Source organism: Anomalospiza imberbis, chromosome 3 (assembly GCF_031753505.1).
Source record: "Anomalospiza imberbis isolate Cuckoo-Finch-1a 21T00152 chromosome 3, ASM3175350v1, whole genome shotgun sequence".
In the NCBI taxonomy this organism is placed as follows: Eukaryota; Metazoa; Chordata; class Aves; order Passeriformes; family Viduidae; genus Anomalospiza; species Anomalospiza imberbis.
In genome coordinates, this window is record NC_089683.1 from 21256270 (window position 1) to 21280992 (window position 24723).

The 24723-nt window shown below is 36.5% G+C and overlaps 1 protein-coding gene across 7 annotated transcripts in view; it reads left to right on the forward strand.

Annotated features, from left to right (window-relative positions):
- ARHGEF10 (Rho guanine nucleotide exchange factor 10) overlaps window positions 1-22180 on the forward strand; it is a 105152-nt gene extending 82972 nt beyond the window's left edge. For 5 of the 7 annotated variants that reach the window (XM_068183576.1, XM_068183575.1, XM_068183578.1 and 2 more), the window contains 4 exons: window positions 7027-7169; window positions 13014-13188; window positions 19598-19720; window positions 21656-22180. In XM_068183576.1, the coding sequence (XP_068039677.1) occupies window positions 7027-7169; window positions 13014-13188; window positions 19598-19720; window positions 21656-22170 (956 nt within the window). In that variant the 3' untranslated portion in view covers window positions 22171-22180. Of the gene's footprint in view, window positions 1-7026; window positions 7170-13013; window positions 13294-13778; window positions 14207-19597; window positions 19721-21655 lie in introns of those variants that run through there. The other 2 variants (XR_010997016.1, XM_068183579.1) reach the window with 2 other exon arrangements.
- The last annotated feature ends 2543 nt before the right edge of the window (window positions 22181-24723 follow it).

Below are 24723 nucleotides of genomic sequence, written 5' to 3' on the forward strand. Positions count from 1 at the left end.
TCAGCTGCTTCCATGTTAACGTCCATCTTCCTTATGTTGGCTGCTGAGGTTATGTGAGGCAGTCAGCCCTGGAGGGGTGTTTTTATAAGTGCTGACCTATTTACCAAACAAAGGAATCCAACCTCTGAGGAGCTTTGTGCAGTTCATCAGGGTTACCTTCTGTTCTGCAGAGGAGGTTACTTTTCAGCCACTTCAGCTTGGGTTTTGGTCTATCATCATAAAGGAGATTAGGTAAAGATTTAAAAGTGAATGTGAAATATATCCCTGCATTACATCTTGATTTGAAGCCTGAGAAGGACAAATGCTGTGAGATGCACAGGAAACATGGTTGTTGCAGGATTCCATGAATGAGAAAGGATAACCTTTCTTCTAGGATGAAAATCTGTCTCACAGTCTGTGATAGAGTTGGGGTCCTTTTGTCTTCCTCCCTGGGCAGAAACTGTGTGAATCAGTTCAGTCACTGAAGCTCGATGCCTTACTCTATGTAGTCAGAGACTCACGATTTGTGTCATTTGGTTTGCAGGACCCAAATAGCTCTAATTTCTCCAGTGGTTCTCAGAGGAGTCAATGCATATAAATATCCATTATTTGTTTACAAACATCTGACTTTCTTCACTAGAGAACTATGTCAGATAAACAGCATCCAGGGTGCTCTGCTGCAGAAAATCTTGTTTTGAAGTAGTAAAAAATGGAAACTGAGAAGTCTTACAGTAAACCAAAGAGCAAATGCCATGTTAGTGGGAGAGTAGGAGGTGCACAACTTCCTTTCTGGAGGGTAGTCATTTTAGTGAGACCTCATGTACTTTCACATATAAGGTAAAAAGTACTTAAGTACTTTTTGGTATTTTATGTATTTTTAAGTACTTTAAAATTTTATGTATTTTTAAGTACTTTAATGTATTTGAACACAAACTGAAAGCAAAGTCTTGAAAAAGTAATAAAATCTACTTGGCTCTTAAATGTGAGCTAATATGGTGATTTGTGAAAATATCACAGAACACTGGAGTGCAGGTCAGCTAATATGTTAATTGTAAAAACAGTACCCCTGATAATTATCATCACTAATACTTAATTTTATGTGTGTGAGAAGACTTGTTTTGGGAACTGTGAGACAGCTAGTGAATTAAATGCTCTTCTATATAGGAAGGGGAAAATTTCTCTTTTGCGCAGTTATCAGTCTGAAAATTCTGCCTTTAGTGTTTGCCTCAGGCTGAGTTAATATTTCCATGCAAAACATGCTTAGAAGAGGTTAATGGAAAAGTGTGTTGTATTGTCTTTGTTTAAAAAACATAACAAAACCCCTTTGTGATGAATGCAGACAGCCCAGCAGATGTGTTTTCTGAGTGATGTAATAGCAAAAAAGGTCAGCGCGTGTTTGACTTCCATTCACAAAAGTATCTTAGGAAAGGGAAATCACAATCTTTATAAAATATAGGTGTATTGTTCCTGACATACTGTAGTCAGTTCCAGCTTCCTTTCTTCTAGACATTGATATACATTTCCTTTTCATAAAGTCCTGTAAAGAGTACGGGAGAGAAACAGGAAAAAGAAAATAAAAACTCAGAATTTTTGTGGCAGAAAGTAGAAGAATTAATATTTTAGTAGTTCAGTAAGAATTTGGTCCAATGAAATAATAGCTGGGTCAATTTTGGCCATGCACAGAACTGCTAAGAACTTGGGAAACTCTGAAGTTGCTCAGAAGTTTTGATGACTTAACTGTCCAAAGAGGCTTTGTGACACTAATCAATGGAGCATTTTCAGAGGATTAATATCAAAGAAAATGACAAAAACTGAAAGGAAATACAAGAGTAAGGGAAACAGTTATCACAGTGAAGGAGTAGCAAGTCAGTTGACTGGTGGGGTACCTTGATGGATTTGGTAAGACCCTTGTGTTCTCTGACACATTGAGGAAAGGAAAAACATGTGGAACATAAAATACTGATGTCGAAGTCAGAGTTTGAGTGGATCCATGTATTGCTCTAGCTTGTCTGAAAAGTGGATTTCTGGCATGTGATTGCCACTTTAGGTAGATACTGTGAGAGGTATTGCTATGAAAAATAAGCAGTGGTATTAAGCTGTTAGGGAGAGGACTAGAGCAGTGATACTGAAACAGAGATAAAATACTGTTGTCTTTGCATTGTCACATAATACTCATCACCAGAAATATGTTGACAGTGCTTTCAGTCTTATTTGTGTATCTCATGCCAGGACCTCAGTACCACCCCCTGTATAACTGTAGGAAGACCTCTGTCAGCTATTTAGCTTGAAGAATTTGATGCATGTGGGAGAAAAAATGAGTATGCATGCACAGTATAGGATATTCCTAATTACACATTGTTTAGAAGAGCAGGCCTGAGTGTCTCATCTTATTTCCAAGTGATAAGGAATGTGCTAAACTTTTGGCTTCTGTATGTACCATTTTACTCCTCCACAGTGCTGGGTTGTGTACCATGTGATGGAAAAAATGTTTGTGCTCCACTGCACTAATTAACCAAGAACTGCTTTTCCCAGGGCTGTGTTGGCAGCTCTGTTGAAAGCATCAATAGTGCTGCTAAGCAAGAGAGGAAGCTGTCGACAAAAGTGCTTGCTCCGTTCAGCTTGACTGAAAGCATAAAGGAAGGGAAAACTACTACAAACTTTGAAAATACTTTCTGAGGAAATAAACTATATGTTAATAGGTTATCTTATATGAAGACCTGAGTGCACCAACTAATTACAGTTTTTTAAAGTACCAAATATTTAAAATATTTATAAATTAATAATAGGAAGCCTATTCTTATAAATTATTGTAAAATAATTTTACTTTTCCTCATTGAGTTTTGTGGAAACAAACCACAGAAGGATAAAATGAACATTGTTTTAAAACTTTTCCTATAAAATGGACATTGTTTTAAAACTTCTTCTAGTCACTCAAATTTAATCAGATAGGAAGATAACTAATTTTTCAAATTCATAAAACCCACAGGACTAATAACAAAATGCACTAATGGAAATAATGTCCTTTTACATTGAAGTCTTAGAAATATTTTATAAGTATGAGAGACCTTACTTTGATGCAGCTAAATGACACATGCATTGCAAGATACTTTTCAACACTGGTGTATAGACTAGTGCATGTAACTTCTGGAGAAATGTAAGTTACAAAGAGAATTAAAAATATTGGCATAACACAGTGACTTAACACAGATCTATTGGTATAATATCTGTCTTCTGTTTTTTTTTAAATACTTATCTATTATGCAAATATCAAACATCTTATATGCAACATAAATATTCGACATCTAATTTCCGGAAGCCCCTGGATTCATTTCTATCTTTGACCCTGTTCTCAGATTTTGTAGACACACCTCTTTCCTGCAAACATCTCTACCTGCAATTCATATCCTCATGAGATATGCCTTGAGATTCTGTTGGCAAAAATTTTATCTTGGCTTCTATTTCTTCCTTCTTTTCTGTTTTGCCAGGAAAAATAAACTTATTTTAATCAGCAACTAGCAAAGAATTTTATAGCATCAAACACAGCTATTCCTTATCTTTTTTGCAAGTGTTGTGACTAATTTTAAATACCTGGGTAGTGCCAGTTGTTGAAACTACTTAGATAAGCATGTCTTGAATCTGCAGGTGTTTACACAAGTTGGATAGAGATAATGTTTCTTTCCCCTTAGATTTTAGAAGCAATGGACATTGGAACAGACAGATAACATGAAATAGCCTGTGTCAAACATGAAGTCTGTGCAGGTATTGAACAGGGTCTGCTGAGATCTGGAGAGAGAAGCAGGAAGAGTATTATGTTTTCTTCAAAGCATGATTTTGATAGTGTTAAACCACTTGTGAGCTAAACACAGACTTGCTAATTAATCTTGGAGATGGGTGATAAAATTCTTGGTCAGAAAAATGAAGTCATGATCTTACTCTTAGCCAGCCTGTGGTTAAAGCATTTACAGAAGTATGTTGGATTATCAGGCTTAATCCCTTGCCTTGCTTGAGTGGATTTTTACCCATGCTTTCCACTCTCAAGAGATTTCCCTGGCTGCCACAAAATGAAAGGAGAGAAATGCACAGGGCTTCATTTGTCCTCCTGGTGCCATTCCACTTAGTATAATTAATGAATCATTCACTGAGGCGGGGTCCAGAACACAGCTGACACATCCTTTGAATACTGTTCTAATTACTAGACTGGAGAGTGTCCCCCTGCCCTTTTTTCCCCTCATCTGTCTCAGATATTGTCTGATCTAGAAGACATCAGTGTTTGCAGGAGGAAATAAAAAAAGCACCAGAGAATAGCCTTATCACATGACTAGGGTCATAAGGTAGAGTGATAGCTTTGGATTTTTCCTGGACTGATGCATCAAGTGAGATTTCAGGGGTTTTATTCAAGAAATTGTGATAACATGAAAGACATGAGACTTCTATCTCAGCTTCTTCATATGTCCAATCCTACAGAACTCTTAAACTGTATTTTCAAGTACTGTGTTAACACACACACCAACAGAAAATGGTTTTGTGAGAACTGAGGTTTTTTAGGCATATATGTTGAATCAGATATTCATTACTCAGATGGTATTTATAACATTGATCGAAATCACCTTCTTACATTGATGAAAATGATGAATTTTGCTTAATGCTTAGTCATCTGAGGAGTTACATGAAACTTCAGGACATAAAGGTCCAGATTTTAAAAAAAAGAAACACATTAGATGTTTGAAATTTAATTTAAGCAAAATGTAAATAAGTCCACAGTTGAGATCCTGAAAATCCTTATTTTCCTGTTGTTTCAGTATCAGAAAATGGTTTTGTGAGAACTGAGGTTTTTTAGGCATATATGTTGAATCAGATATTCATTACTCAGATGGTATTTATAACATTGATCGAAATCACCTTCTTACATTGATGAAAATGATGAATTTTGCTTAATGCTTAGTCATCTGAGGAGTTACATGAAACTTCAGGACATAAAGGTCCAGATTTTAAAAAAAAGAAACACATTAGATGTTTGAAATTTAATTTAAGCAAAATGTAAATAAGTCCACAGTTGAGATCCTGAAAATCCTTATTTTCCTGTTGTTTCAGTATCAGCTGTGCTTTATATATAAATTAATGTATAGCTTGAATGTATTTAAGAGAAAGATTTTTCAAGTTCTGTGAACTTTTGTTTTATATTAATAGTTTTTTCAGTGAGAAAATACAACTAGAAAAGATAGCTTTTTGCTCAGCATATCTGCTCCTTGCCCAAAGTCACAGTCCTTATCCTTCAGAAAAGACAGGAAGAATGTACCAGAATTATGCTGGGTTTATCCCTGAGAATGGTGCTGTGTACAGATTGTTAAACTTCTGCAGTCAGCATCCCTTGCACAGTGAAAATTGTGACACGCACGTGTGCGGCTTCACTCTCTGAAGGCACTGCACTGCCTACAGTGGTCATAAGAGTATGGGCAGCCTCCAGTTTATAATTTAATTTGTGGGCAATGTGGTTGCTGAAGAATGGAAACTTTTCCAGAAGTTTGTTTATTACTAATAGTGCATATGAGTCATAGAGAACACAGAGTGGCTCTGACATTACTGGGAGCGTTTGCAGGCTAATAACTGGAAGCACTCCTCTCAATGCAGACTAAAATAATGAAAAATTATTTTGACAGCCTGAAACTAAATGTCACTTCTACAAAGATGCTTTCAGAAGAGAGCAACATCCTGAGAATGACTCAGCAAAGGTTGTATCACACAGATGACAGAAATTTTGAGAAGTACTCCAGACCTGAGGCTTCTCATTATTGTTGTTGCTACTGTGATTGGTGAAGCAGGAAATTTTGTGACCCTGTTCCCTAAGCAAATAAGCACTTGTTTTCAGGAGGGAAAAGGAAAAATTGTACTTAAGTGCTTGCCTAAAGATGTGTTTACTTTGGTCTCATCAATCAAAATTTAAGTGGTTACTGAGTTGAAACCAGTGTCAGAAAAGTAGACAAACTTTTCTGCAGTTTGTGCAGGAAGAAGGCTTTTCAATGGAGAAATGGTGCCTTTTGAAATCTTTCATCTCAGTGTAAAACCCAGTTACTTTTAACAGATTTTTATATTATTAATAAAGCATAATGTATAGAAATGTCATCTTTGAGACTATATTCAGTGAGCATTTACAATATATAAACCAATATGAAAACATTATTATTGATGTACTTAACAGGTCAATTTGTATGTATAAAAGAGAAAGCCACAACTGTTTCAAAAAGCCTATGCTGCTGGTTCTTAAATTTGGGGATAAATAATCTGCTAGTTCTTGTTTCGAAGAGATGGCAATTGAGAGTGACCATAGCAGTAAGTGGAAGCATGCGGTTCTTACCAGAACCTCTCTCAATAACTGATTGTGCCACATACACATGCATAATTTAATTTAGATCTGCTAAATACAGTCCAAAGAAAACACTGTGGGTTTTGTAATTAGAGGAAAAAGTAAGAAAAGTGAAGATATGGCACAAGACCAAGTTTTAATTTCTTCCTTTTTTTTTGCTTTTAATTTCTGTCTTAATTGAAGCATCTAGTAGCAGGAAGGTCCATTTCATCAAAATGCTCTTAGAGAGTGAGCTGCACTCATTAGAGCCTACAGTAAAAATCTTCCTGATGACTTTGCACATGAAGGATGATTCTGTCCTAGTTAGATTTGATTCATCTTGAAATAAATTGGCTGTGAGCTCCTTCTGAGTTGGAGACAATTGTGTCAGCCATGGGTTTTTGGCTGTATTTCCTTTGGAAAGGAAAGCAGTTGTATCAGAACAGCAATGTGGTATTCCTGAACTGTCATTTAATCTAGATAAAATTTACTCTGTTGACAGTTATATGAGTACTTAGGTTTGGGTTTTCTCCTTAATGTTGTTTTAGCCTTACAAATTTACCTGGAAGCTAAAAGTAACCATACACAAATCACAGTGTAGCTGGAAGTGGCAACTTGCAGAAATTTAAGCAGTGGAATTTCAGAACTGTTTTAAAGCAAAGATCACCATTTGGTTGTGTATAACCTTTCTCCTTTTTTTATTGAAGATGGGACATGGAACACAGAACCTCAGAAGATAGTTAAATTGGGAGTTCTGCCTGTTAGAAGTCTGCTTGTGATGGAGGAGACCATTTGGGCTGCATGTGGTGGACAAATTTTTATAATCAGCACTGTGACGCATTCCATAGAGGTAAGCGCTTTTAAAAGCATTGCTCACCTATTATGCTTCCAGGTATTAGGGGTGAAATTTTAAAGATTAAAATGTGTTTAAGAAGCATCATGATTCAGGGAGCTTTTTATTGAATGTGGTCTCAGTTCTTTTAAATCTCACTCCCTTAGTTTGTAATTCTGCTGTTGTGTTCTCTGCTATGTCTCATCAAACCTTGCTGCCATTTACCCACTGGTTTCCATAAGGTGCTTGGAAATTATAGAGTATTTGGGGCAAGAGATTTTCTTAAAAATTAAATATGAGGTAAGGCAGCAGAGAAGTAGGTGCCTATAGGATTTTTATGTTAATTACTGAAGAACATTTAACTAAGAGACTGCCTCTGTATAGTTAGATGTTACTTTTACCTTGTGATAATTTCATAATATAATTTTTCAGAGTTTTGCTTCTTGGTGGCCTACAAAAATTTTATTTCCATAAGAGCAGTTTCTGATGAATAGTCACACAAAAGCTGGCTTTTTCAGAATAAGAGTAGAGTGTTCAAACTCACATTTGTGACCGCATTTTCCAGAAAATGTTAAGCCCTTATTTCTGTCAAAATTACACCTTTCACCAAAAGAACATCTTAGTAGTCCAAAGTTAAGAGCTGATGAAGCATCAGGAGTTCAACCTCTCCTTCAGCCTACAATAGAGTGTCACTGAATTGCATGATGTTTACAGCCGTGAAGTTTTTTCAAACAGGAGTCATGATGAGCTCACAGCCTCCTTTGTGTGCTTTGTTGCTGCATTTTTTTCTTTGATGATCGTGTTTTCTCCCAACAATTGTCTGTTTGGTACACTTGATTCTGTGAGTCATTGTCATGGGTTTGCAGGGAAATAGCTAACATCCTAATTTCCTCTATCTTTTTCTGTGTTTTCTGAGAGATTTGTTTCATCTAATAAGTTGCTTGGATCGTATATTCTCTTACTTTGCTTTTTTATAAGGCTTGTTTTGTTAGTATTTTGAATGGTGTGATTAGGGAAAGATTTTTGGATTATTGTTTTGGATAGATGCTTGAAATGGACTTTTGTTAGTTTCACAGCCTGTGGGACACATGGTTGCTATTCTACAGACTTTGGTAAAATCTCTCACAAAACAGTAAGAAAACTTCTCTAGGAAAATAGTAAGAAATCACAGCCAGGTTGTTCCTGTGTGAGGCTGGATATGTACAGACAGATCTCTGTAAGTAGGTTTGGCAAGTCTGGTGTAATTCTGTAACAAAGCTCTCCCTAAGTCAGGTGGTATGGCTGCAGTTTGGGCTATGCTGGGCTGTTTTGGCAGAGGAGAACAAACACAGAGAACAAACAAACTTTGAGAATTAAAGAATGTTTAAAGCTTACTCTGTCATAATACAGTAAAATGTCATGGACTGCAGTGTTGAAAACAGAAGTTTGGAGACATAAAATAACAAGTACTCTACCAATATCAGACATGGCAGTTTCATTTTCAGCTGTTACTACAGATTTTCCTACAAAAGCATCACAGGAGGTTTCTTCTCATTTCTCAACTAAGCCATCTGTTGTATTCAGAGCTCAGGTTATTATAGGTCTATTGCACACACAATAAGTACTGCAGCAAGCAACATATAAGGAATGGTGCATATGGGTTGAGTAATGTTTTTTCAATATAAATAATTTTGTTCAAGAACATGATGATTTTCTGTATATGTGGCTGAGGGTCATCTTTTTAATTTCACACAAATACCCATGGCATAGTGTGTCACTTTCCTCATAGAATTTTGAATGAGCAATGATTTTCTGTTGTTTTTTTATGGGTATTAAGGCATACTATACTGATCTTTTTCTCATCATCTCACCAGACTAAACAGGTCACTAATGTTTTCAGTGTTGCTGCCTACTTAGTGATCTGACCTGTTTTGATAACTTCCTAGGTTTATGTTTCCAAAAGTGATCTGCAATGTTGTCCTTCCCAGGTTCACTGGCAATATTGTTTCAATATTATACAATACATGAGGCAATATAAACTCTGTGTATATAAAATATTTTAACATCTGAGCTGCCTCATCCTTACTGTGAAGAGCTGAATCTTTGCTATGAGGAGAAGCAGCAGCAACAAAATGTTTGCTTTCCCTCTGTGCTCTCTCTTGTTGAAAGTTATTTGTAATGATTTGACTCAAGATCTTTTACACAAACGTGATCTTTGCTCCATCAGCAGGAATACAGGTGTTGCACAGGGCTCACCTGTTTCTCTTCCCTCTTTACTGAACTCCTTTATATCTCCACATACTTAATGTCTGGAGATACTCCATGTATACTGCAATGCAGCTGTTTGCTACTTCATTGCTACTGTCATGCATGCATACTATGTGCTCTGCATCAAGTACATTATCTGTAAAGGCATCTGGCAAGATCTTAAGGCCATGTTTGTGCAAGTCCATGAGCATATTCAAGTCTATTTTTTAAACTTGTCCTTCTGAGGCATTCTTTGCTTCACTGGTATCTCAAATTTAACTGTCTGTGCATTTGCTGAGTGCAAAGTATGTTACCCTTGAAGACAATCTCATTCCATGCCTCCTTGCTTTGCTAAGATTTTTATTTGAGATTTTTTTCTTTCTTTAATAATTTTTAGTAAATGAGCAGGTTGGCACTGTGTGTATTGGATTTGGATATTACTCACTTCTGCTTTTCTTCCCCCTCTGATATGGGTAAGACTCTCAATTCACTTGTTCTAATGATATGTTACTGTAATAAAATGTTTTAGGTAATGTCTTTTATTGGCACAATGCCCCAAACTGGCACAATGCCTCAAGATCCTTGGCAGGGCACACATGAGAAATGCATCAATTGCTGTTATATATTAATTACATACTCTGATCCTCTTTCTGCGAAGAAGAAATTTGTCACTTAGTTTTGACCCTAGATCTGACAGTTGTGTTGCTGTTGGGTACAGACCTATATCCGATAATTGTCTCTGGGCCTGGGGCTCCTTGTACTCTGCAAAGGCAGTTTGTGCTTGTTTCAAAACTTCAAAAAGTGCCAGAGCATTTAATAGAATAAAGTCACTGGTTGAGTGACATTCTGTCTGAGTCTGTTTTGTCTTGTTTTTAAAACTTTGCTATCTATACAGGGGTTACACTGAAATGTTCAGCTGAGTAAACAAAAATATGGAAATCCCTGTACATGAATGTGTGTTGCCCAAGTGTTGTAATTTCTTTAAAGCAGTGAAAGACATTTGTTTGGTGTTGAAGGAAATGGCACCCATTATCCTCTTCACCTGAAGCTGAAGAAATTGTGGTTCATCTCTTGGTGCAGCTGTTTGGTGTAAGTGAGCTCTCCCTCAAAAGAAAGGCTCTGCTGTGTCCCACACTGCCGGAACACTGGTGGGCTGCATTGGGCTGTGGCGTCCACAGTGCCTTCTGCAACTCCTGTGTTGCTGTAGTTAGAATGGGAGAGCCTGAGGAGGAAAAGCTAGGCAAGAGAAATGTAGGTATGAAAACTGAAAGAGAAAAAGAAAATTAATTCAATTATTTTGATAACAAAAGGAATGAGACATCTTTGTTCCTTTATATCTGTCTTTATTGTAATAAAAAGAAAAGAAAATTAGAAGTAAAAGACCAGCTCACAGGTTTTCAGATAGATGTGTAATTGAAACATATGTCAAAGCTATCCTTTATGCAAAAATTTATGCATAAGAAGGTACAGTTGTGGGATATGTTCTTGCTCCATGTTAGAAGACCCTTTCAATGAGAATAGTTCTTTCTACAGGTCTTGTCATGTTTGCAGTATACAGTTTTACTTCAAGTGGGTCTGTGTGCTCCAGCAGACAGCTGTACAAATGGCAGGACAGACTTAAGTGGGAGTATAATGAGTTGGCTAGTAAAAATGGAGTGTGACAAAAATGCATGTGTAAGTTGTTTTCAGTGGCACCAGCACAGTTGTCAGCAGTGGTTGGATCACTCCAGAGAAAACTCTTTTTTTACAATCTTGTTCATTTTTCTTCTAATTTCAAAGAGTGCCAGTTGCTCGTCAGGTTTGCTTTAGCATCCATGGTCTATACCCTAGAAGTTCTCAAAAGCAAATTAGTCACCAGTGTAGGGATGTATGAGTCTATAAACAAAGTAAATAGTTTAGAATCTTTTTTGCAATGGAACATGCATGATGAGAATATCAGCAAATCTAGTCATAAGGGCTGTTTTTGACTTTGAAAGGTGCTTTTTTATGGATAAATTCTTCTGTTGAATAAATCTTACAGTTTTCAATTTGTGTATATCATTTGGTAATGAATGAATACTGGTTACTTGAGGAAAACAGTGAATATGAATGTGCCTGCCAGAGTTGCTTACCTTACATTCTGCATTGTTATTATTCAAAGAATCAAAAGGTAATACAGTAATGCTCAATAACTGAACCACTGCCTGACAGCTGAAGAGAAAATTCTGTTCATTTACTAAAAACTGCACATTTGGGGAATAATATTAACAAATGAAAACCACAAAAAAATAATTCCCATTCTCTTTAAACAGCAAATTTCTCAGTGAAAATAATTTATGCAGTAATAAAGCGTGAAAAAACCTTGAATGCTTACTAAACATAACACCAAAAGTTATTCTTTGTGGTAATCCTAAATGTTTGTTCTTTGTCTCTGATCTTAGCCTGTTAGTTGAATTTTGATGGAAAATTTGGACAATATATCTATAACCCTATTATATTTAGATTTTAATTAATAAAAAGCCAAAATGTAACTTAATTGTAACACCTGGAAAATTTGTGTATTTCACAAGGAAGGAGGAGGTACTTCTGCATTTTATCTACAAATGTAATAAAGAATATATAATACTTTAAGTGAATATTAGAGCACTTATTACTTCCACACCCCTCAATGAGAGATTTTTATCCAAGGAACAGTTTGTCATTTATTTAGCTAAGTAAGTTTTGTGTTTATCAGACTGTCTCTCTGGTAATAGCTGGCACAACAATAAAAGGCTGTGTTCAACTTCACAGACAGTCTTCTTACAAGACCAAACTGGGAGGAAAACAATCCCTCCTTCTTGTTAATGATTAAGAAACTTTACTAAGGCTTTCTCTCACATGTTAATGGAGACATACAGGGAGAGAGAGGTTTCTGCCTTCCTGGACCCAGGTTGTAACTGGAAAAAGGTCTACCTTCAAAGTGTTATGTTACTTAAATTTAGAAAGAGGATTTTGGCTTTTATAATGAGAAGCATCAATTCTTTGAAGGACAGAAAAACAATATAGCTAAAACTTGTGAAATTCAGAAGCATCAAAAATCAAACTGCAGTATTAAGGCTGAGGCTGACATAGTGATGTGTGTAATTGAGCAAATAATTGTGTGTTTATATTCTTAAACACTCTACTTTCTAAATATGACTTTTTAATAAATTATGTTATTCTTGTTATGAAAAGACCCCTGGCAGAACAAAAGAAAAGTATTTTTTTATTTTTGAAATAGAAGTTCTGCTGTAGATAAAAGTACAGCTGCGGTAGTTTTCCCAAAGGAGTGCAAGTAAAGAAACATGAAATCCTTTCAAGTCTGAGCTGCTTTGGGCTTGCCAGCCCCTATCATGCAATATTTTTAAAAACCAGAAAATCTGAGTTACTCTGTTGTTAGGTGGAACTCTGGTTCAAGAGCTGAGAATCCTTCTATACTGATGATATATTTCCAAAAAAAGTCCCAGGGAAATTAACACATCATAAACAGATATCAGAACATATCCTGAGCAAGGCAGAAGAAGCTTTGTCCTTGTCTAAGAGGATGAAGATACGGTGCTTACACTGAAAAGTTGATAAGAAAGGTTGAGTGATATCCTTGACTTGCATCTCCCCACAGAGCCCTTGTTTTTCTTGCAGAACCATTTTGAAGCCCATCAAGAGGAAGGGATGGTAATTTCTCACATGGCTGTGGCTGGAGTGGGAGTCTGGATTGCCTTCACATCTGGATCTACTCTTCGACTGTTCCACACAGAGACACTGAAACACCTCCAGGATGTTAACATTGCCACACCTGTTCACAATATGTTGCCAGGTAGTTGAATTGCATCGCATGGTAACATTTTTGTTTTATCACTGTTGTTCTCCAATGCTGTAGATTAGGCCAGAATCAGAAGGTTCACCTCAGACTTTGAGTCTGGTAGGTGTCTCCTGACTATTTGCTTTAGTAAGTCATAGTCCATCTCCTGCCCAGGTGAACAATGCGTGCAGTGAGCTGATTGAGTAACAGCTCTTCTCCTTAGAGGTTATCAGTGTAATCAGATAAGCAGGTGGATTCTTCTCTTTGGTCATATTTTTTGCATGACTGTGAAACAGTTGGTTAATGTAATCTGTCATGAAATTGTGTTTACTTTGCAGAGATTAGCATTTGCTTTTGTAACCTTAGAATCAGGTACGCGATGGAATCATTTTGCCTGGGATCTGGACCAAAAAAACACTTGCTTACTTTTAGCTATATCAGTAGATCCAGGGAACTCTGAACCATTCACATGCTGCCATTCTGGGGTGTGTTCAGTGTTTTGCTGATCGGAGCTCTAATTTTGTGAATTAAATTATTAGTTTTAAATCTAACCTGTGGTTGTTAGGATAAAATTTTGAAAGTTAAAACTCTTTAAGTGTTTTAAGACAGAAGCTGTTCAGTAGGCAATTGAATTGGCTTGTGTCAGTTTAGCAAGTGGATGACAAGGACCTCAGCATCAGCAAGCACATCAGGTGGGAGCTGGGGCTGTGCTGGGAATACAGAGACAGAAAAATGGTACTGGCATGGCTGAGCATGAGGTATCCATGAGTGGACAACCATTCTTTCTGTCTCTCCCTGTTTGTAGATTCGAGTAGACCAAGCTTCTGCAGTTTTTATGGGCAATGTGTGTGCCAGTTTCATTGCTTAGTTTTTCTAGCTGAAGCCAGTTCTTCCCACACAGAGATTATATTTATATTTTCACAGAAGTTAGGTATAAATCTTACATCAAAAATGTTTCACTTTTTCTGTATCTGTCTTACCATGTTTTCTTTCAGATGAAATTAGGTTTACAGTAAAACTCCATTATAAATTTTGTCTGTTTGTCATGTTCTAGACAGGGCGCTTTTTACATGTGGTGTTTAACCATAGCTCCAGCACTGAACAGCGGCAAATCACCTGCCTTTAACTAGATAATTTGATTGAATTCATCAGAATTGTGCAAAGAAATCAAGATCAGTTGTAAAAAGATTAACTTTTACTATGTTCTGCTGTTCATAGCAGGAGGAAAAAGGGAAGACCTCCCTTATACATATTTTCTGCATGTAAAAACATTCAAAAATTTAGCTTTGTGTTCATTGCCATGGCAATAAAACTGCTGATATAACATACCATAATTTTTGTAAAAGAGTTTTAGCTATTTATAGCTCCTTGGTGTCATTCCTACCCATTTTAGTTCCTTTTTTTTTTCTCTCAGTGTCTTCACAGAAAGCACACCAGTGAATGGAAATGAAAGTCTATTTCGGGAGTAGGACATTATTAGAGCAAATGTTCAAAGGGAGACTCCTTTCTAAAAATGAACTGAATTTCAATTATTTAGCAGCAGCTCTCAGGCCTGTTTATATGATCTCAAAAATGCTGCAACAATAAAAGCTAAAAGACAGAGTAGTGGGAGGTTTACATAATAAAACAGCAGTTTCAGAATTAAAAGGAGCTAAAGAATCAAGTTCTGTGTAGTATATATTAAGATAAAAAAGAATAAAAAAAACAAAGTTAAACTGAATTACAACATGGTGAAATAGCTGTATATTTGTAATATATGTATTTGCCTTCATGAGAGATTTTTATGATGTTTAGTTTTCAAGGAAACAGCTCTGTTATCTTTCTGAAATTCAACAGAAGTTCCTTATGTGCAGAAATAACAGATAAGTAAAAATTCAAGTGGTGTTGAAATTAGAGAAGAAATTTGTGTAAAAATATTGCTAAGAGTCTTAAGAAGAGAGATCTAAAAAGGCAAGATCTCTGTATAACTTTGAAGAAGCTGGGCTTCTTTTCCCAGGATTTTACATGTAACAAGATGTATTACTGTCCCGATAGGCTACCTAGAGATGTCTTTGCTTAAAAATAATGTAAATAAGAGGAACATTGCTTCATTAATTTAATGAAATTTTTTGTTGTTATACTGTACAAGTAAAAGAAAAATTTACTGTCACTGTTAGGAATGATTACTTTGAGTTACAGTACATAAAAGATAACTACAGTAGCTAAGCAGAGTAGGAGGGTCTCATAACCTTAATAATGAATTCTCATAGCAGTATATTTCCCCAATTTTGTTCTTAGAAGAAGACAGTTTTAAATATCACAGCTCTCTGTCTGGTAAAGGACAGAATCAAAGGGCAGTGAAATGGCACTGAAGGCCATTGTCCTTATGATCTGGTGAAGTTTAGTAATGCAAAAAACCAGACTGTGTTTGGCAGATTCTTTTACCTGATGGGGGTAATTTTAAATCTGTGGCAGTCTGCTTCTCTGAGTATTGGAGATCGGAGGGCTCTCACTTTCTGGAGCTATAGAAAGTTTGTGTGTAGGAATGCAGGACTGGAAATGAAACCAAGATCACAGAGGTGACTGTGGGATAGACATTTAGTCTAGACTGGTCTGCACTACCTTTACTTCATATATCATCAAAAATATTTCTTAATAATGTATAACAAGATTGTGTTCTGTAACGAAAGGCCAAATTCCATGTGAGAAAGGAAGAGAATGTTTGAGAGGAAGAACATAATCACTGTTATAGATCCAGCTGTTTATTTCACTGCCTAGTTCACTGTGGATTCACAGTACAGCTGGATTGCTTTTAAGGAGCCCAAGCACAGCTCTGGTATCTTAACAGAGGGCATACTGAGTAGCAGAGAAATCTATTAACATTTGAAGACAAATACTCACACTTCACTAGTGCAACATATGTCATTTGTAGAGCAAGTTTATGCTTAAATTTTGTGATTTGTAGGTGAAGGATGAAGAAAGTTAGTTTTTCACCAGCCTTTGTCACAGCTCGCACCAAAAAAAAATCACAGTGTACATGAACAGACATATGTTTTTTCATAGTCACAGTCAGTATTCTATTAAAGAACATCCTTAAACATGTTTTTGCCTTCAGCTTTAAAAGAATTTGCCCTTTTAAAGAGACTACTGTAATTACAGTGACCTTGATACTTCATTGCTCGTAGGGATGATGACAGGTTACCTGTTTAACAAAGAGGTGATTTCTGCTTAACTTGCCATATTCTGTTTATATCCATATATCCTCTAATGACATGTGTGTTTCCTGGAAACAGATGGCAAAAGCAAAGGAAAAAAAGTGTAATTTCCTCTCTACAAAAAATCAGCTCTACTATGAGGCTTTACAGCTTGCTTTTTTCCCACCCCGCCAGGTGCCAGACCATGAAATGCAGTTGCTTTATGATTACTGTTGGGAAATGATAAAAAGATGAGAAAACTTCAGATCAGCCCAGCAGATTTGTACTGTGGGCTGGTTTTTTACATTGTAGGAGCAGCATGGCCATGTAAGAGGATATGGAGCAATGTCCTTGCACCTAATTTGGATTGAATTTAGATCTGTGAGGATTTATCCAGCTCTGGTGGTTGTTGTAATGGAGACCTGAGAAGGGTGAACACAGAGCAGACCATACACTTAATTACTGGCTTCAATTCCTGTAAAGTCAAGATCTTGGTCAGATTATTTTACAGGTTTTAACAGGTTTTTCCTCACTGGGACAGTGTGATCTAAAAGTTGCTATTTAAAGATGAGTATTTTATTGCTTTTGGAATATGTTTATCATTCTCCCTTCTCAACTTGTTAATTTGTCTGCTTATTGAATAATACATTCTGGGGAATTGGATTGACTATTTCCCTCTGAATTTGAAATATATCAAAACAAAAAGTCAGAAAATAACAAAGATAAATATGATTTCAAACCTTGGCTAGCAGATAAATTAATATTTTAAATTAGTATTTTTAAATCTATATATATTTTTAGTTGTTTTATGTTATTTAAAGTACCTTCTCAGATGCCAATGTTTCCTGCTCTTTCAAGATTTCACAGCAAGCAATTTTTATTTTGACCTCTCTGTAGCTGTTTCATGCTTTAGGTTGTGCTAAGTGTTTAAAAATCTAAGTTGCTGGCTGATAATTTGCTGGTTTTACATATGGAAACAGTAACACGTATTTGCCAGGTAAAAATTACTGTCTAAAAGTTTTCAGGTTTGGAGTATGAAATCATGAATATAATGTTATCTTTTAAATGCTTAAAAAGCATTAAAGTTCTAAAAATAGGAGCATCTTGCTTCTGCAGGGGATTGAGAGGCAACAGTGCACTTGGAGCTTTTGATAATATTAAAAGTTAAAAAATTGTGCTCAAGTATTTGTGTAGTTTGTAGAACAAGCTCTAAGTTAAGCTAAGCTTGTACCTTAGCTTGCACTTGCTGTAGTACAAGTGATAGGAGAGGACCCACATGTCATAAATAAATTGAGCGAGCCTGAGCTCTAAATCACAGAATTCATATACTGATTTTTGAAATTTCCAGAACAGAGAGGTATTTGGGCATTATTTTGGAACTTCTTTTGTGGTGAAGGAGTGCCTTTGTGTGCTTTGTTTTGGAAACTAAATTAATCCCATTAATATCTCAAAAAAGCCAAAACAAAACAAAACAAAAAAAAAACCCTAACACTAAACTCAACTAAACAACAAACCCATTGGAAAGGCAAGAAAGATTCAAAAGATTGTAATTTGTGTACAACACAGACTATCCTTGCTCATTTAGCTGAGGAGGGATGATGCATCCTACCAGCATAAACATGTATAGTTCATGGAACTCAACGTAGTAGTGTCTGAAGGTCTGCACAAGTAGATGGAGCCTTTTAAACTTGTCCTTTTTACACCTGACCAGGATGACCCAATCATTGTGCCTTTAGGGTGTTTTAGGATGTGCTTTTAGGTAGACAGACCTTGGATTCCAGATCTGACCCTATGTGAGTTTCTTAAAACAAACCATTGCTCGGTTAATACTTAATTTTGTAAAGTTCTGTGAGGAAAGACTTGTGGTCTGCCTCCTGTTTTCCAGTCAAGTGCTTTGGGTGACTGTCAAGCTTCTCCTTCCCTGCTTTCCCAGTGAGTCTGTAATTCATATATTCTTGGATGCAAATTAGCTCAGCTTCAAGGGACAAGACAGAAAATGCATTCATTTGTGAAACACCATAATTAAGATCTTTCTCCAAAGTATTGAACATGAGGGTTTACTCAAGTGAAATCAAATGTGGAATTCAAATTCTCAACCTACTGGTGAAGTGATTCACAGTTTCAGAGCTATGATGAAGATGGAATGACTGCTCTCTTACATGTAGAGTTAATAACAAATCCAAGAAAGTGTATGTTTTGAACCTGAAATTCTTCGAGCTTTGAGCAGAGTTTAAACGCTCCTCCCCATAGACTTGGGCAAAAGCTTGGGCAGATCATAGTTTCTGTTTCTGAAGCTTGCCAAGGCCATTTTGAAAATCCATTTAAACAGAATCAAACATATTTTTAGTCAGCATTGCAAGCAAGTATTACTTTTTTTTCACTAGAAAAATAGCAATCCTGTAAGTAGTGTTGTAGAAAACCACAGAATCATAGAGAAATTTGGATTGGAACTTACTCTGGAGGCAGTCTTGTTCGTCCTTCATGAAGAAGGCCTGATTAGACCTGGTTGTTCAAGGTCTTGTCCAGCCAAATTTTTAATACTTCTGTATAGGATGGAGATCCCACCACCTCTCTGAGCAACCCATTGCAGTTTTTGACCACATTTATAGTGATGCAGCTTTTCCCTGCATAGAATACAATTTTGCCATGCTCTAAATTTGAGCATGTTGTGTCTTATCATATCACTGTGCACATGTGGACAGAGTCTGTCTGTCTTCTGTGCATCCTTCCAGTGCAGACAGCACTTCCTTTAATATCACCAGTCCCCTCATCATCTTGGTCAGACTTCTTCCAATATGCCAATGCCATTCTTGTATGTGGGGACCCAAACTTAGACAGGTGGACACAGCACTTCTGATAGAGTTTCACAGATTAAGAAAAAAGTAATCATGAGCAGGCTTGAGTCTTGAGTATAGAGTGTTTTTTGAGTATTGTGAACTGAAATGGTTTTCAGTTTTATTATTGGCAATATACAAACATAGCCTATTCATAAAAGCAGATTTGTAGAGACAGTCTGTGTTTACCTTTAGATGCTGTGGTTCAGAGATTTAGGGCAGAATGTTTCAGAAGTTCAATAATATTTAAATTGTCATGTATGTAAAGTGTAATTCCATAATCCAGCAAAATATTTGCCTTGCAATGAGTGCTTTGCTGAATTGAGATGGTACAGCTGATTGTGTTTGCCTGAAGTTGCTTTGATCTAAGCAAAGGTCATCACTGTTCAGTAACGGAGCACTTGCCAAACTCCACAGGGCAGCAGCGTGTCTCTGTGACCAGTCTCCTGGTGTGCCATGGGTTACTGCTGGTTGGAACAAACCTGGGTATTATAGTAGCATTACCAGTGCCACGCTTGCAGGGGATTCCCAAAGTAACTGGTGAGTGAAATTTCTCAAACATATCGAGTACTGAAGATGTCATTTCTCTTCTGCCAGTAACTTAAATGAACCTGCCAAATTATATGTATTGTTTAGACAAAAGTTAGACCTCTGTGATGCAATTATACTTGTTGTTCTTTCCGAGCTTTACAATATTATCCAGATACTTGTCTAGTTTTGTCTCAGTTGTTTGAGAGGGGACAACTGTTTTTCTTTAAGAGATAGGCATTAATCCTGTCAGAGTACAGCCAAATACATGGGGATGAGAAGAGAATGCAGACAGTCTTATTTCCAGATTTAGGGAAAATAGATACATTAGGTTTAGAGACACAGATACTTTAAAATGAACATGTTGTCTAACTGGTTTTTGAATAAATCGGTTGTGTTCCCTTTTCCCCCAAACTGGAGACTTGGAATATATGAGAGCATATATTTCCTTTTTTTAAAAGTGATCAAGGTTTTTGCATTCTGGAGAGATGTATTTATGAGTCACTTTCACATTAGCCCGTTTGAAATACAAGCACACAAATGCTGCTGTATCACTATACAAATGGTTAAGCTACCATTAGAAGCAAGGTTTTAAATGCGTGCTTAATAGGGCCTTTTCCCCAATGTTTTGGATTCAGAATTCTGCTCAAGCCTCTGTGTTGCAGAGGGAAGCTGGCAGATTTTATGAGGCAAGCTCTTTGCAGCTTCCTCCAGGGGAAAAAAAAGCTTATGTAACTTAACAAAATGAAAATTAAATCCTCTGTGTTCAGCAAAATACGCAGCAATAATCTGGTATGACACAAGATAAATGCTTTGTAAAACTCTGGAACCTATCTTAGGTGAAAATAAATACAGTTACAAGAATATGCATAGTTGCAGAATCAAAAATCTCTCATTCTTCGATTTTCTGTTTTTATTATTTTGGTTTATGTCATATATTCTTGCATTTATCTGGGATCAAGATTTTATCCAGACACTTGTCTAGTTTTGTCTCAGTTGTTTGATAACTTTGATAACTGTATTTTGAATTTAAAAACTATGCCTCTTCCCCATAATGTTTCCAATAATGATAAATCATTTTTTTATGAATGTACTTCTGTAAAAGCAGAATATGTTTTCTTATAATGTGCAATGCATTTGGGAGTTAGGGATGGATATAGTGATTTATAAGATTTATGGGCTTTTCCCCTTGCTTGCCTGGCTCTTTTTAATAATGTAGCTTACTTGGTAGAATTCAAATTTTTTCTCCTTTTTTTTTTTTTTTTTTTGCTGTAAAAGGCACATCTATTGATACTGTTACAGCTTCTCAATTTGGCCATGTGCAATTTGTTTTTCATGCATTCTAATGATTTGCATTGTGTAAATCTTCCTTGTTCCAGCAATATCCCACTGATTAAATACTTAAAAAAAAAAAAGAAAAAAAAGATTGTTCAGTCAGTTCCTTATGAATCTATAATGGTAACTAGAAAACCAGAAGGATGAGTTTTAGTTCCTGTTCTACAGTGGGGATGGGTCTGTTGCAATGAAACAGATGTTCTTATGCTGTTCTGGAGAGGTACAGAGGTAGAACAGGATTGATTTGGGGTACACAAAATATGTGGGGATTACTGGAGAAAACGCAGTGTTATGTTTGTGTTGATGCCAGCTAAAAAGTCAGCAGCATTTCTGTGCTCGTGCCATAGTAAGAATGGAGCACAAAAGTACATCATCTAAAGTTCATATGCCATATTTCAGCTGATTTATTAGTCCTAAAGCACTTGTGATAGAACATTATTTTTGTACTCTTTTTTTTCTGTAAGTAGTGTCCACACAAGGCAAAAGACTGGATGCATATAATAGGGCATTAAGAGTTATGCTATTCTGAGCAAATTTCATGAACTAATTATGGTAGAACACTGTGGTCTGAGAAATAATGTTCTTTAATTGTGTCTTTTCTTTTGGCTCCAGGAAGAGGAATGGTGTCATACCATGCACACAATAGCCCAGTCAAGTTTCTTGTAACAGCTACATCTATAAACAAAAAGAACAGAAACAAATTGAGAAACAGCCTCCCTCCTGGCTCAGAACCTAAGGACGATGACCAAAAGAACATTCTCCACAGTGAAAGACCAGGCTCTTCCCTTAGTAACACCCAGGACACTGCAGTTTGGCTGGGGGATTCAGCAGGGTCCATTGCACAAAGAAGTGACTTGTCATCATCTTCTGGATCCCTTACTTTGTCTCATGGATCAAGTTCCCTAGAACACAGACCAGAGGACAGTAACATTTATGAGCTTCTGAAGGATCAAAATATCTCATTTAAAAGTAAAAGACAGAAATCTAAGAAAATGAAAGTAAGTTCAGTATTAGTAATTTCTGGTGGCCAAGGACACAGAAGAGTGAACAAGAAGACCAAGCAGCAGCGACAAGATGAACTAGTGTCTTCAGTGATGGTCTGGCAAATCCCACTCTTAAATATTTAACTGAACTAAATTCAAGATTGTTTTTGCTATTAAAAAAAAAAGTGATATCCTTTTGTGGCTAATGCCAGCTTAGGACCCAAGCAGATAGGCTTTATACACCTGGGAGCAATTTCAGTAGGCTTGGATCACAGGGTTAAGGGTGCAAGACAGTCTTCACATACTTAGAACATTCTGCAGTGTTAGAGTATTGGAAAATGTTTAACTAATGGTGCTGTCTTTGATACTTAGGAAAAAATAAAAGGAATGTTAGGGACTTTAAAATGATTTTAGAATCTCTTACCTTATTTATACTCACATTTATAAATATCTTAATTATGTTCTATAGCACTTAGAGAAGGCAGAAGGCAAGGAAGACATGCCATGTCTCATGCTGGTTTCTGCTTGCATAAATCAGTTGTTCCTACTTTTTTCAAAGGGACATATTTTGGAAAGAAGAGTAGATTTTGGCATGGAAGAGTAGATTTTAACAAATTAACAAATATTTTAAAATATTAAGTAGTCTAATGTGAGCTAGTATTAATTTGGCAAGAATTATAATAGCTTGAAACTTCATTCCACATACCAGAGTTTGGTTGGAACAAAACTAGCTAAATTAATTAATCAGTACTTGTTTATTTCAACATAGAGCATAGATTTTTTTTAAATACTAATTTCTAATGCTCAGTATTATTAGAAATGTTGCAGTACAAAAAGCACATTGTCTTGGTGTGATGTGTATCCAACTTGTTTTTGTTATACAGAAAGTTGCAAGGATGCGATGGCTTTGGGTGAATATCAAATACAGATACAGGACAGCTGTGCATTGTAGTGCTGCTAACATCTTCCCTCTTCAACTCAATATCAAAGCTAAACATGGATTGTAACATTTTTAAGGAGGCATGCACATCCAGTAAATTAATAATGAAGTTATTAATTAAGTCATTAATTGGGAAGATATATATACTAATATAGGAATATCTATAGGAAGTACAGGTAATCACTATAAGTCCTACATTAGCTGAGTTGTGCTGTGTCCCCAGGCAAGCATCTATCAAATAATGTCACAGTGCAACAGCAACAGCAGCAGCAGAAATATGGTCATACCTGAGTAGCAAGCACTTCTTTTCACTCAGTTTCAGCAAAGCACGGCCCTCTAAATGGGTATTGGGAAAGTGGGGTGCACAGCTTCGTTCCCTTAGATAGGCAAGTTGTCACTTTGGTACTGTAAAAAGGATGAATTCTAAGTAGGGACCTGATCAATGTTTTATTCATGAATTGATATATTTCCAAAGGAAACTTTGAATTTAAGATTCATACTGAAATTGCCTGTTGCACTAATCTCTGAAATTCAAGACAAAGGCTTCAGCCCATAAAGACATTGCCAGGAATGGTGATGAGACACATCCCTCAGTCAAAATCTGTTTAATGCAGGCAACTTGTTGAATAGAGTTGCAGGGAACATTCTTTTCCCTCGTCAGTAGACTGGAATACAGAGAAATTAGAATGATTGAGTTTTGTTAAGAACTCTAATACTGTCCATCATTTCAGTAAAATGCCATCTGAAGCAGAATGTTTGTCAGATATATGCATTGACTAGAATCAAATAAAACTTCAGGCTACTTTGGTACCATTATTATCCTGGTAAGAGGGTGATTTGCCCTGAAATGGTTTTTGCTACTTCTAATTCAAAGCCTTGATTCCACTGTTTTTTTTCAATTTGCCTAGTTTAAATCACTATCAACCAAAAGGGCAGTGTTTCCCAGCATGTGCCATTTCAAGGCAAACAGTACTAGAGACTGAAGTATCTTTGTTGGATATAGTAGTAGGGTTGGGGTTTTTAAATGATGCTGAAATTTATTTTCTTCATTTTGCAACAGATCTCTGTACGTCTAAAATGTTCAGTCTTGTCTGCTTTAAAAAGCAAACATCTATCAAGGTGACCCCAAAATCGGTGTGTAGGCTGGCTGAGCAAGTTTGACAGAGCACTGGACGCCTGACACCAGTGAGGGGGACAGAGGGAATGCTGGTGAAGGCAGTCTTTGCCTGCTAAATGGCACCAAAATAGGTATTTCAGAATCAGGTGTGCATTCTGATTTCAGAGGCTTTGCCCACATCCTCCACTGAGCCATAATAGCATGGATTTCAATGAGTCACAAAGGATACTTGTTATAGATGGGATTGTAGGCTTAGGATCTTCATTACTGTTTTGTGTTTTTCTTCCACGTCTTTTGCTATGTGTCTTGCAACTTCAGTTGGGTATTGTCAGTGTTGGCATAGGCTTAGTGTTGGCTTGAGTCCTGGTAGGGAAAAAAAAAGGAAAAAAGCAGAGTGCCTCTAAGCCAGGCAGCTGGCAACATTTTCACAAACTTTTCTTCTTCTCCTCCCTGACCTACTGCTTAGGCTCCCCTGGCTTGAGAGATCAAATCCAGTTTCATTTTCTATACTCTTCCATAGCTATGGCCCTGGGAGCTGCTCTTTGCCCACTGTGTGGAAGTACTACATTGTACAGTTTAATGTATGTATGCTGAAAAGCAAGTTAAGAGATTCTTCTGTGTATAAAGCATATATAATCTA